Source organism: Pholcus phalangioides, unplaced genomic scaffold (assembly GCF_987345545.1).
Source record: "Pholcus phalangioides strain wild (caught in Gottingen) unplaced genomic scaffold, Ppha-v1.0 ptg000020l_1, whole genome shotgun sequence".
NCBI classification, from domain to species: Eukaryota; Metazoa; Arthropoda; class Arachnida; order Araneae; family Pholcidae; genus Pholcus; species Pholcus phalangioides.
Genome location: NW_028301613.1, coordinates 3512351 through 3527120, shown reverse-complemented (window position 1 = coordinate 3527120; position 14770 = coordinate 3512351). Strand labels below are relative to the sequence as shown.

The following is a 14770-nucleotide window of genomic DNA, read 5'->3' as shown; positions in this document are numbered from 1 at the left end:
CTATATTATTAGCATAGAATAGCTATTTAAATTTGAATTTCGCTATATTATTAGCGTAGAATAGCTATTTAAATTTGAATTTCGCTATATTATTAGCATAGAATAGCTATTTAAATTTGAATTTCGCTATATTATTAGCGTAGAATAGCTATTTAAATTTGAATTTTGCTATATTATTAGCGTAGAATAGCTATTTAAATTTGAATTTCGCTATATTATTAGCATAGAATAGCTATTTAAATTTGAATTTCGCTATATTATTAGCGTAGAATAGCTATTTAAATTTGAATTTTGCTATATTATTAGCATAGAATAGCTAAATTATTATAGTTATTTAAATTTTTAATTATGTTTTTATTTTTATTTTATTCGTGCTTTCAGACCATAGGCGAAGATAGACTTGGAAGTCTGAGGGAGCACGATGATGATGATGTCAATTCATACATACATATATACCTTAGATCAGTCAACTCCACCTTTGACACTGGGGGGGGGGGGGGGGATCCCTGGCGGACCCGTCACCGTGGCGCTACCTCCTGCAGTTTGTTTCCTGTGGTTCTCAACTTCAAGACGCAAATGTGAGTCGATCTCCCAGTTGAAAAAAAGTCTCCCAACAGAGATCAATAGGCCTACACAATGGTACAATTAGTCAATCATTACATTTCACTCATAGTTAGAAAAATTTATGGTAGTACTACACATAACAAGCATTACACAGAAACAAACTTTACGTTAGGTTCACAACACGTACAAGCACATTCCAGCATGCACCAATTCATTACAAATTTAGTACAGGAATGTACAAGATGCATGTACGGTTGACTAGTAGTAGTCTACCTTCTCGCAGTGTCCAGTTGTAGTATACGTTCTTTCAGTGCCCCTAGTAACTTGGCCCTACATTTGCCCAGGACAAGGGCATGTGAAGATGTCTCTCCTGGACGGTGAAGTGGATTTTCTCCAAGGCTAAAGAACTGATTGACCTCCCCAGTCAGCTGCTGGTGATGGTGTATAGACAGCCATGACGAAAGCTGACAGGAGAAAATAAGAGGCGCCGCACCTTGCCCTGGAACTTCCCTCTGCCAGTAAACCGATCAGGGAATAATTCTTGTACTTCCCCGCTGGATCTGTACAGAGTAGGGTGGTAGCGTCGATTCATCAAAAGCCTGTATACACTTAGGGGTAGAACCGGGGTGTGTGTACCCATGCATTTCTAGTGACTATAAACTATGCTTATTTACCAGACATAAAACTTCAATGCACATATTACATTTGACTCAAACGATTTATTAATTGAAACATTTCAATGCATTACTGATAAAACAATTTACATATCAATTTAACAGTATAACGAAAGTTTTTATCAGCAAAACAAAAGGGATTATTATATAGGGTATTTTTATTTTAGAGCACATATGCTGAGTTTTAAAAACAATCTTAAATACAATTAACATATTTACATATGCATAAATATATTTACACATATTGCCTGGTACATGTGTGGCAGAGATAGCAGTTACATTTTTACACGGTTGAAATGTACGAGACAACTCAAGGCTGCAGTTTTTGAAAATTTTTTGCTAAAGCAAATCAAGTACTAAAAAAAAAGTGGTAGTTTTCATGAAATTCTTTATTCCTCTGTCCCACACACAGAGAGAGACAATAAAACAAAAATACAGATTGTATTATATTCCCTTCAATGCAAAGGTTCTTAACCAACAGTTCATAGATCCCTTAGGGGGCACTTGAGCTTGGAAGAGAAAGACAATCCATATTATTTTTCCCATCACGTATTGAAACACAAAACTTTCTTCAAAATTCTTCAGGGTTTAATTTTGCATTTTCAGATGCATTGAAAAATTAATGTATTTAGTCAGTTATTGCCCAAGTTAAAATCAGAGCCATAAGATTAAGCCAACCCCTCCCCTCAGCAAACAAATGCTCTGGGCCCTTCCATACTAGAAGTACCAGGAGCTCCAACTAAGAATCTTGTACACTGTTAAATGCTTTCAAATTTTAGTCTCCAATAACATAAGCCCGCACTCTGCAGCCCTGGGCTGCACCCGGATTGGCCCATGCATCACGATGACACAGGACAAAGGGCCATTGCTGGAAGTATTGAGTGGAGTACAAACTCCACATTTTGCCAACTCCAGTAGTTAAATCATTAGGAGACGTTTTCATTCCTTGAAATTTTGACAGAATGATCTATTCAGTGACCTCAGTCAGAGTACATGCCTCGGTTAAACTTGAGATACACTGTCATGATGGGATTGGCCATTGTGTACTGAAGCTGATCAGTTGGTAGAGTTTGTCATACAGTCAGATTGTCTCATTTGGTTGGGGGCTGTATTTATGCTGGTGCAATACCTTGGACACACCCCCCCTCCAAGTAAACTAATTACATGCAGAAAAGTAAGATTAACACCTCTAATCCACAGATGTTGATTGAAAATATGCATATTCTCACCTACAAATCATCCACATCAGAGTCACCCAATCATAATCAAACCCTTCATTCTCTTCTTGACTCTAGAATGGAGAGGGTTTCATGAATTTCAATGCTGGGATCCACTTGCCATAAAACAAAAAATGGTTCCCCCTCCCCACCCAGTACAGGCAATAGAGATGTTACTTAAACTGCCTGCTGCAATAGCCGAGAGGAAGCCATTAAGCTGAGTCATACTCGAAATCTCTCTGAAGAGTGACCTCAGTTGTGATTCTCTGAATTCTATGGTCAAGGGGAAAATCAAGGTATCGACTAAAATTGAGTAACAAAGGCCAATCAGGAACAATCTACATATGCTTCATATATCCCAACTAAACCAGCTTCAGTACACACTGACCAATCCCAGCATAATAGTGCATTTTAGGCTGAACCAAGTGGGCATAAATCCCAGGGAGACTATTTCACCACAATCTTCAAAAAAATTGAAGAAATCTCCAGATGATGGGTGGCCACTGAGGTTGGCAAAACATTCAATAAACACTCCAGCCCATACACACATCCCTCCAGAGATCGAAATAACAATTTATCAATTTTTGTCTTGGGATTTCAAGGCCAGCGTTCAATGAAAAGGCTGTTGAGCCATGGTCTGGAAAATTTTTATCATGACATTTCGCTCAAATGCATAACGTGTATAGGTGTCTGCAACAAGTGAGAAAAGCATTGTACAATATAAGCACAGAGAGCTGAGATGGGACTCCGACGACAGCCAGAAAAGTGACTAAAATAACCATTTCATCATCAGACATTCACAACACGAGCAAATCAAAGCTCCATCTAATCAGTCAAACCAGATAATGCAATTCTGTTGAACTTTGAACATGTGTATCACAAAAAAAAAATTTCAGAGATCAGACACACCAAACTTTTCTTACTTGTTGCAGAGACCCACACGTCATTAAACCTCTGAAACCTGTCCGCTACAGATGCGGGCAAACCACATCAATGGCCAAAAGTTGCATCCATAGATTACAACTTGTTTAACATGAAATGAATCGATGCACGATTAAGGCAGAGAGAATTGAAACAGAACCAGGAATTTTTCTTTTTTTGGTTACAGAGACAACACAACAAATGAATGGAGAAATGTTTAGTATTAAAGTTTTGATCAAAGGAACAGTATCGGACAAAAACATTGAGGGGCTGGCTAAACTGGCCATGCTTATTTCAGTCACAATTTTAATCCGCTAATCACATAACCTGTTTCTATGAGTGTTATATATAGAAAAAATAATTTCGGGCATATAATATAAAACTGGCAAGAATAGCACTGAACTCCCTTTTGAAGTGGCGAAAAAACAAATAAAAAATATAGAAAAGAAAATCATAAAAAATTCAAAAATAATAAGCGTTAATTAATTCTGATACATTATTCAAATAATATAAGCGAAAACTTTTGTTCCTTATAACATTTTTTTTTTGCATAGCAAGAATTAAAATGAGCGAAATTGGCACTTTTTTTTTTCTCTTGAAAGATGCATCACCATCATAACCATCACAGAACATATCTCCCGAAACCTGCAGGAATAGAAATATTGCCTTTGATAGACACACACTAGACATGCTTCGATCCTCAAGTGTTAGTTGGTATCTTTCGCACTCCATCTGCTATGTGTATGTGTGTGTGTATATATATATATAACTTTTATCGTTCGTCTCCTGGGTGCGTTAGTTCACAATAAAGGTGAAGTTACTGGACAAAATACACAAGCCGCAAAGCCGCCGAGGTCACTATAGCAGAGACTTTTCTATCATAATCCTATCGAAACCAGGTGGTGGCTGGAAAGCGAAGGTTGTGAAAGCGGCATCAAGGATAGCACCATCATCAACTGAAAAGTAAACACACGAAAGTCATAGACAACAGTTGTTATAGGTAGTTGAATGAAGATTTATTCCATACGACAAATATACATCCCGTCAAAAAAATAATAATAATAATTCACCAAGAAAGAATAGTCTTTATGAAATCTGGCAAAAGAAGTAATATCATATTTCTTGTAATATTTTGTACTGAGGACAGATCTATATACCCCGCATGGGTAAAAGACTTATATCCCGGGAGGGACAGAGCCTGGGTCATGTCTGGTCTGTCGGGGGCAGATCTATGAGGGGAATGACGGGGTAATCACGCCCCCCCCACACAAGTGAAATGCAATGCGATAATTCATGAATTTTTTGGAACTTACATATGATATAATATTGCAACAACAAATTCAAGAAAACTTCGACTAAAAAATGGTAAAACCAGGAAACTTTAAAAAAACCAGGACTGACTTTTTTTAAAAAAAGTGACGGAAAAACAAATAAAAAATATAGAGACTTTTTTTTAAAAAAAGTCGGGATGGAGGGAAAAAAATAAAAATGGGACTGCAATGGAAAACATGGGACAAAATGCGGGGCATATGGTCACCTCGTGTCAAGACTTAATTTTTTTTTAATATATATATATATAGCCCGACTTGTAAAACCACCTCCTCTCAACAGAGAGCTCTAGATTTGCCCGTTTTGTATACATAATAGTCAACAGTCTGTTTCCACTTTGGAGTTTAGACATTTTTTCAAATTTCTGGAAAAAAAACAAAAACTAAACAAATCATTCTGGAATTTCAGTCACGTAAACCCTATGTTAGTACTCACAATTTCCGATGAAAATTTAGTCTAGAGTGCATTTAGGGGGGAGCGTCAAAAAAATTAAATAAAAAAAAAAAAAATTTCGGTCACCCCTGTATCATAAGGAATCCGGCAATTTTAAAAAGAAAAAAAATTGTATTCCTGGAGCATTGCCAACTTTTGTCACGAGCATCGCAGTGAGATGGAGATATTGATTATGCACCTATTTATGTTTTGAAGTGGTTCCTTTGAATGGGAAAATATCTTCCAACTTATTCAGGGGGAGCCGCAGAAGAACCATGCATTGGGTAAGAGAGCCACAGGTCAGGGGTGCCTCGAACTTACCTGCCGCCAAGGTGTGAAGCTTCATATGCTTAAATATAACGGCCCATAAGGGTGACCCTGGTGGGAAGCTGACAGGGCTAAAGTCAAGGGGACCTCAAAATAAGCTTGATTATTTTCAGAAGAAAGCCGCACACCATTGCTTACAATATAAAATGTTTGTGACCATACATCCCGCCTTTGAAGTAGATTTTTCTGCTTTCGTGGGTCCAGAATTATTTTACCGTTCTCAATAATGCAATTAATTTAATCCTAAATAGCACTCATTGGTGAGCCATCATCACATATCCTGTTGCGGCTGCACAGGCACCACCAAGAGCAGTGCTAAATCTGAGATGAATGGGGGGGGGGGAGAGAGAAAAGTTTCATTGGCCAAAAAAGCCAAAGAAAATTATTTCTGTCCAATCTGGAGGGGGTGCCAAATCCAAGATGGGGGTTTTTTTTTTTTTGTTAGGAATCATTGGGATAAGTTGGGGGGGGGGGGCATGACCATCAAAAGGGTAGGGCTGACAGAGATCCACCCTGGGGGGGGGGAATCTGGCACTATTTTTTTCTTTTTAAAACACTATAAATTAACTATAGAAGCTCTCCTCTGACACAGAAAATCTGGCTAGGGGGTCAGTGAAAAAGAGCCCTGATCAAGGATGTAGGGACTTTGCAGGGGGAGGGTATAAAAGGAGGTGCAAAAAAAAACCAAAAAAAACATGAAATCGTGCAAAAAACGTTGCCCAAGAGTGCTAAGGCTCCAATCATCACCAACCAGTAAGTTAAATTACTTGTCTATACTGTTTTCCAATCAAATCGCTGCAAAAAAAAAAGGGGCATGGTCAAAGCAAATATAAGCCAATTTTGGATGTCACGAGGCCGAACTGACACTGGCTGTTTGGCAAATTTCGTCCCTCCCCCACCATGAAAAACTTTCTGTATTTGACGCAATGGTGACAATTTACATTACACTTGTGACGCCATTCCGGAGGATTAAAAATGAACATGTCTTTGTTCCAAGTAAATTCTTTGAGAATACTCTTTCCCTAAAATTATGACTTTTTTTACAATCACAGCTGAAATTCGGGAGTCCAAGAGATGGAGTAGAAATTTGGGAGATTTGGCAGCTGTGCCACAGGCTACTTGAACGATGTGGCACTGCACCACCGGTCACTTTAGTGATTTAAAATATGCAGTTGGTCACTCAAGTGGTCTGTGAATGTGCAGCGCGGGCCACTTAAGTTATACTGGGAATATGCTATGGGCTACTTGAATGATATGGTACTGCATTTTGCCTGTCACTTAAGTAATCTGGAAACGTGTCGCAGGTCCTTTTAGTGCTCTGTAAATGTGTAGCAAGCCCCTTAAGTTATTCTGGGAATATGCCACAGCATAGCTGCCAACTTTGGAAAATTATAATTAGGGAGGTTTTTACGTTGATCCAAATTTTGTATAAAAATTAATATAAAAGGGATTTTTCGTTAATGAAGAGATTTTCCTCTTGTGCAAAAACGTGACATCATGCAAAAAGCATTGCCCGAGAGTGCTAAATCGCCAGCCAGTAAGTTAAATTACCTGTCTTTACTACTTTACAATCAAATCACGCCAACAAAAAAAATTTCCATCTGCTCCAAACGGGACATATGGTCAAAGCAAATACAAGTGATTTTGGATGTCATGAGGCCGAATTGACACAGACTGTTTGGCAAATTTTGTCCCCCGCCTCCCGAAAATGAAATACTTTCTTTGTTATTTGACGTAATGGTGACAATTTACATTATAGCTATGTGATAAGCCTTTTTACTGTGCAATGCATTTCATAGATCTCTTGAGAAAGTGTCTCGGGAAAAAAGAAATTTGAATGTGATGAACTGAAAAAAACAGATCAAGAGCTGAATGATGTGTGGCAAGGGTTTTCCTTTTTCCTTTTTTTGTCATACATTTACCTACGCTACAGGAAGGCCATTGCAAAACCAGCTCCACAATTAGATGGATCACAGCAGATACTATACACTGATTGCAACATTAAGTATGGGAATGTTTAGCAAAAAGGAGGGGTGGAGAAGAGAGAACACCTTCTAGCATCCTACGGCAAAAAAAAATTATGTTCGGATAAGCTTTAGCTTAAGAATGCACAAAAAAAACTTTCAAAGGGGGAGAAAATTGATAACATTACATGAAGTCCCGATTACTATGAATAAATTCATTCCCCCATGTTATGTTATTGGTTTTTTCCGTCCTGTGGAAAAGCAATAAAGATACACGAATGACACAGATTATCTCTATGATTCTAATAAACGGCGCCAAGTGTACCCCGTCCCGGATCTTGAATCCTGAAGATTACACGGCCACAGAAGATGCCAACTGAAAGGAGGTGATTTTTTAGGGCGCCATCTGAAAGGGAGGGGCAATTTTTTTATCACCAAAATATCATTCGCTTACACTTTAAAAACTTCCAGAACAGGCCCTGAGTGTACCACAGTCTTATGACTAGACATGCTAATTTTTAATTTGGCCTGCAACGACCTTATACTGAGTACTGAAAAACAATGGTTGGCACTTACCATAGAATACAGGAAACACTTCTCCCTTAGCTCCTGTCACAGGAGTTTGAAGACTTTTGCCATTTACATAGAAGTTAATTTCCACATGATCGTAACTCACACCCTGCAGAAATAATAACATATTAATTATCGGACCGAAAAACCGGTAAAATATTTCTGTAAACTTGATGGAAATATGCTACACTATGCTATAAATATGCATTGTATTCTAGATATTGTCTTCACAAGACCTTGTGATAAGTAAACAATCTAATACTGGAAGTCGCAGATGAAAGTTTCTTTTCCCTCTCATAACTTCTCTTTTTTTTGGCGAGTGCATTTTTGTGATCTCGAACATCTTTGCAGAATCCTGTACCATGAACAAGTTTCTTCTTGCTATATAAATTCATCAAAACATCTGTGTTGCCGCTTAACTAGACAAGTTCATCTCTAACTTCGCACGATTTACAGATGAATGTGTGTTTCAGCACTAATTATTGATTTTACATAGAACAAAGGCTATTTGCGAGCAAAAAATTACATTATTAATGGTTATTCACATGAGTTTCGTAACAGTATGAACGGAAAGGAGGGACAGAACTACAGAGTTTTTAGCTGGCTTTGACAGGAGACAAATAAATGAACTATTGATGTGGAAATTCTGAAAATGTGTCGTTCCCCCCCCCCCCCATTCTCTAAATAAATCTATCACTTCATGACCACTTTTTCGCAGAGGTAATTATTTTCTATAGTGCAATCATGTGGATGTCATGGGGGAAACCCTCATTGGGAGGATCCAAGGTTCGAACCCTGTTGGTAGCACAGTGGTGCTCAGCTGATATCTATTTCCAGCAGTTTTCCAACTTTAAGGAGCGAATGCGAGCTGGTTCCCCCATTTGAAGAAGTCTCTCTGCAGAGAGCAGGAATACCTTCAACACAATAATTGTATAACATGAGAATTCAAGAATTTACCATCTTTAATGCAGAATATGGTAGACGGATGGCAGCACCAGCACAAGAACATGAAACACAATCACAACATAAATAAATTAGGGACATATTATCTTTGTTAGAAATTTGCAGAGGAATGTAGATGAGGTGCATGCAGAAGCGTATTTACAGGAAGGGGAGGGTCCTTACTACCAGGAACCATTCCTCAAATTTGCTGCCCAGGGCAGCGAAGGACCAGGGACACGAGTGACCAAAAGAGTGATCTAGAGCAGTGGTTCTCAACCTTTGGAAGCCCTCGGCTCGGTTTCATTCATTTTTGTAAGTGGAAGGCCCGGTCAAACACATGATTAACAGAATATGAATGGGAGGAAAAAGAAACGGCAGATCGGTCGTGGCCCAGTATGAATGATGTCACGACGGCCCGGCGGTTGAGAAACACTGATCTAGAGCATAGATTTCCAACTGGCATTCCGTGGAACCCTGGGGGTTCCCGTGAGAGTTTGTTTGGGATTCCATGAAATCAAACACCATGGATCCCTAAAACATTTTGGAACTCTGTGAGGTTGTAAATAAAAAAAAAATGAAGTTCTTGTTACAGATTCTGTTCTTTATTTTACACTTTGACGAAAAAGTGGTACATATTTTAACAAATTCAGGTGACAAAACAACAGTGAAAACGGTAATAGCAGTTTTATTTCCCCCGACCCGGGTAGATTTTCGAGTGTACGGATGTAAATATGTAAGCTGCTACTTCCAGCTAAGTATGGGGCCACAGAACATCTCTTTGCCCTGGGAACCCATGATGGGTCATCCTTAACCCTTTAGCCAGTTTGCCCATACAGTGTATGGCTACCTAAACTTATCCCAAACTGGTTTGAAATCTGCCAGATCTTTTACCAGGGTAAATGTGAAAAATCCACCTCCTCCGTCAAATTTACAGGTACTCCTGTGCATGTGCAACTTGATGACAATTATGATGTTCTTCCATTTTACAAAACGTTAATACATTCTGCTCTCATGAGTACAATCGTGGAAGAGACAAATGAATATGCCAAACAGTGCATCGAATCGGGTATCACAAAGGAAATTCTCAAAGAATAAATTTTGGGAAGCAACAACTTTAGAAGAGCTGTTTTGATCAACAGCTGCATGTGTTTTTCGCTTTAAATATACTTCAAGGAATTGTAAAGAAACCTGGAATTGATCCTTATTGGAGCGAAACGCATTCAACTTGCATACCTTTTTCGCTCAAATAATGTCTCATCGTTGATTCCATTCTTTTGCAACAATACTTGCATTTTTCTGATAATGCAATATTTGACACACAAAATCACAAAGTAAAATTAGTAAAATTTTGGCCAGTTCTGAAACATCTCAATAAGAAATTTAGTGAAACGGCTACACCATAGCGAGATGTAACAATACATGAGAGCCTTATGCTATTCAAAGGGAGACTAGGATGGAAACAATTTATTTCCCCCCAAAAAAAGCAAGATTTGGAATAAAATGTTTTTTGTTGAGCGAATCAATTTCCGGTTATGTGTGGTCAATAATAATATACACAGATAAACACACAATTCTGAAACCTGAGTATTCTCTCAACTCTACATTTCATCACAAGTTGTCTTGACAATGCTGGAGCCCTTGCTTCATAAATGATACTGTCTTACGATAGATAATTATTACTCTTTGCTAGAATTAGCAGACAAATTGGTTTCATGCCGAACAGACACATACGACACACAAAACCTCAAGAGAAAAAGAAGTCCCAAGGGAAATGCAGGGAAAAAATTTTAAAAAGGGGGAAATTATAGCTTTTCAGACAGGAAAAGTTAATGAGATGAAGCGGATGGATAAAAAAAATGTTTCATTACTTTCCACAATTAATAATACTGAAATGGAACAAATTCAAGTCCGCTCTAAAACGAAAGAGAAACCAAAAACCATTACGGACTATAATAATAGTATGAGAGGAGTAGGCCGCATGGATCAAAATTTGCAAAAATGTAGAAATTATCAAGGGAGAAAAAATATTAGAGAGTTTTTTTTTTTTCCATCTTTTCAACATCTCTATATGGAACTTGTATGTTATCTACTGTAAGAAAAGAGGGAAAGGTGGAGGCTAAGTGGGCTATAACCCAGGGAGGTAAATTCGAGGAATGAATGGTACAAATACATTAGGCTAAAATGGGATGGAAAGGGCGGCAAAATTTGTGTAGCCCCCCCCCCATCCTAGGGAGCGATATGATAAATACGCTTCTTCTGGGTGCATGTACAGTTGAGTAGTGTTAGTGTTAAAAGTGATGTTAATTATTTAAAAATATATATATTAAAGACTCGAAACAAGGGAGACCAAAGAGTGATGAATGTTAGACGTCTCAAGAATGTGATGGGGAAAAAACTGATTTCCCGATTTCAACAATTCATTCATCAGTCTCCTCATTGGAGCCAGCTAACAAACATATCGTCAACCGTGAATATCGTGAATTAAAAAGAAGAAAAACGAAAACATCCATCTTACTATGACATCACCCTCCATAGGCAAATCAGGTAGCTTGTGTATCATGCTTCCTTTATGCATGATAGTACCATCGTTGCACAAAACCCAGCTTTCGCTGTCGAGACCCAGCGGTACACGATTCAGATCTACGTGACGAGTAGCAAGTCCAACACCCCACACACCTAATAACAAAAAAAAGCATAAGAGACCAGTGTTATTATTGGCAGTGGAATTTTTTTTTCTGTCAATAAAGTGTGAATGATAGCGCTGTAATCACAGATTACAATGACATGTGCATGAACAGGTACTCTTCTATGATAACCCATACCACTCGGCGCCCTTTTCGTCTTTCCGAATTTTCTTCGGATTAATGCCTTCTGTTTAGTGTATTTTCTTTAGTGTAATATCGATAAATTGTTTTCTTTTTCTTAATGAGGTTTGCGGAAAGAACCAAGTCAAAATACGTCAATTTGGCGTCGAAATGTATAATAACGGAAGAGTACCTCAAATATTTAGATTTTACATGAGAAAAAAAAAATAGAAACAGGAGGCCACGTTACCCGACTGCTGCAGTTTCATTTCGAAATACGCTTTATTTTGAACTATTGGAGCAGTTGCGAGAGCAGCGCCCGTGCCACACAGCCTGTGACCATTCTTGACAATCACAACTTCTTGACCTGAAAAAACAAACATGTTAATGTTTTCATTTTCTAAATCAACAGCATTAAAAACGCCAATGATAGTTTATAGACCAGTGCGGTGTTTATCAACCTTTTTCAGCCCATTGGGCTCTTTAAACCTTATTTTCTTCTCATGCCCCTCCCTGTGACCTGATCTAAAAGGGGACGAGACTCTTTCTATTTATCGAGTATAATTGGGTCGTGTGTACCCCATGGGGGAGATACGGGGGGGGGGGGCAGCATCTAAAGTGTAGTGGGCAGAACTAATGTATATGTGTGTATATGAATTGACATCATCATCATCATCGTGATGATCATCATCACCCCCCCCCCACCCCAGACTTCCAAGTCTATCTCCGCCTATGGTGTACCCTGACTACAAAGCAGGGTTGTGTTTAGTTTTTGACATGGCAAGCATCAAAAGCTGGTTTAAAATGCCAAAAATGAATGCTTTTTGATAATGTTTTGAACACAATCGTTGTATAATAAGGAACAGGTGCTGTATAATCCAGAGGTTGGCAATTTCTGGCGACTTTTTTTTTCGGTGCCAAACATGTCCGACAACCCGATCAAAGGTCGCCAAGGCCGTTAGACACTGTGGATGCCGAAAAAAAAAAATCGTCAGCATGGAAAGCAATAATAAAAAAGGAGAAAACATTGAAATATGAAATATATCATAAAACATAAAATATAATAGTATATTTAAATAAATGACGGTCATGCATGTTGTATAAATAAGCATATTCTAGGTATAAAAAAAATTAAAACCCAGACTTTTTCCGGGTATCCAGATTCTTTTAAATAAATAACGAAAATTAAATAAAATAACGAATATTAAATAAAATAACGAATATTACTAAGAAAAATAAATAAAAAGGATACAGCCCTACTGGTCGACGAAAATGTAATCCAGTTCGTGTAATCCTAACACTCTGAACGAAAAAAACTAAATAGCTGTTCAAACGTTTGAAAAGACACGCTAAAAACAACTAGCGAAAGGTAATCGTGAATAATCCAAGACAACAACGCTACTGCACAAAGGGAAAAAACGCTGTTATCCGTTTGAATCAAAGCCGCTTGTAAGTTAACTCTTAATGCAGATAAGATGGGGAAACTTACTTCTTTGCATATTACAATGTTTCATTTTTAAACGCTGATTTATAACAATATTAACACAAAAATATTAATTATAATTTACAATTTTTGCCAGAAGCTGCTTCCATGATCTATTACTACTAAACCAGACATGTATCTCGTCCATATTCCTCTGCGGAACTTCTAACAAATTTGTATGTTGGAATGTAAAACAAAGAGTTCTCTTCACAGAGAACTCTCTGCGAAGTTTGTTTCTGTGCAATGCTTGTTATGTGTAGTGTGCTGCCATCTGTAATCAATTTTTTTTAACTAAGAGTTTTTCCTCAATTCATAGTAAGTGCAGTGTAATGAATGAATAATAATACCATTGTAGGCCTGTTGCTCTCTGTGGAAGACGTTTTAATGGGGAGATCAACTTGCATTCGCGCCTCAAAGTTGGGAACCACAGAAAACCAACTTCACCACAGCAGCGCGACTGTGGGTTTGAAGCAGGATCCTCGCAATGCGAGTTCATCGCTACGACCACTCAACTACCACAGCGGCGAAGCTCTGTTGTAGATCTGGAACTGCATCACGAATTACACAAGCAATTCGTGATTATGAAGTGGGTCACTTGAGTGATCTAGAACAGCTGAATGCATCCGTGAATTGCTCAAGTGATCTGTAAGTTCCAGATTGCAGGATGCTTGAGCGATCTGGAACTGTGCCGTGGTTAACTTGTGATGTGGAACTGCATCACAGGTGGGTCTCTTAAATGCCGTGGAACTGTGCACCAGGTCACTTAAGTCGACTGTAAATGTGCTGCAGGTTAGTTGAGTCATCTGGGAGCATGTGAATGCATGTTACTTTGGTAATCTGGATTCACTCAAGTGATCAAGACCTTACTCAAGTGAACTGTTGCATGTGGTGCGGGCGGATTAAGTGATTTCGAACTGTGCCGAGAGAGGGTCGTTCAAGTGATTTGTAAGTGCGTTGCATAATTCATTTTTTCAAAATAAGGTTTGAGGTCGAGGGCCATGTGTTCAGCATATATGGTATAAACAATTTTAGAAAGTAAAATGTCATTACTGCTTGTTAAGTTGGAGGGGGAGGGGAAATACAATTGATAACGGTTTGTGTACAACATGACATGGACATTCGCGACATAATCAAAATCATATCTAGATCAATGTAATGATAATCCACAACTGGTGGTTTGAAAACAGATGGAGGGATTTACCCATGTGAGAAGTGTCAAGTAAAACAAGGGGCTGCTCTTTGACATGGACGTAACTTCGGCCGACGTTCCCGTCGCAGATACGCCTAATGCAATCGAAGCACGAAGACATTTCCGACCATAAAACACCGATGCGCAGTTTTAAAACACACACACACTAATAACACTATTTTTTTTTATTTGCAAACAAAACCTAGGGTAAAGGGTATGATAAACTTTCATTCGCTCTACCGACTTTAGAAAGCGTTCCTGCCATAAGCATTGTAATTGGTTCGCCTATGACGTCATGAGCAACCTGATTGATCCTGTATGAGATTCGAAGACCATAAAACCTGTATTAGTTTT

At 38.4% G+C, this 14770-nt stretch overlaps 1 protein-coding gene across 1 annotated transcript; it reads right to left on the bottom strand.

The window, feature by feature from the left end:
* Nucleotides 1-1263: 1263 nt before the first annotated feature.
* On the bottom strand, nucleotides 1264-14663 carry LOC149070762 (SPRY domain-containing protein 7). Its single transcript, XM_089248507.1, has 5 exons — nucleotides 14429-14663; nucleotides 11995-12111; nucleotides 11456-11616; nucleotides 8005-8107; nucleotides 1264-4332 (listed from the first exon to the last, which is right to left on the bottom strand). Exons 1-5 carry the CDS (start codon nucleotides 14535-14537, stop codon nucleotides 4235-4237), a joined length of 588 nt encoding a protein of 195 aa, XP_089104633.1. The 5' UTR covers nucleotides 14538-14663; the 3' UTR covers nucleotides 1264-4234.
* Between the last annotated feature and the right edge of the window lie 107 nt (nucleotides 14664-14770).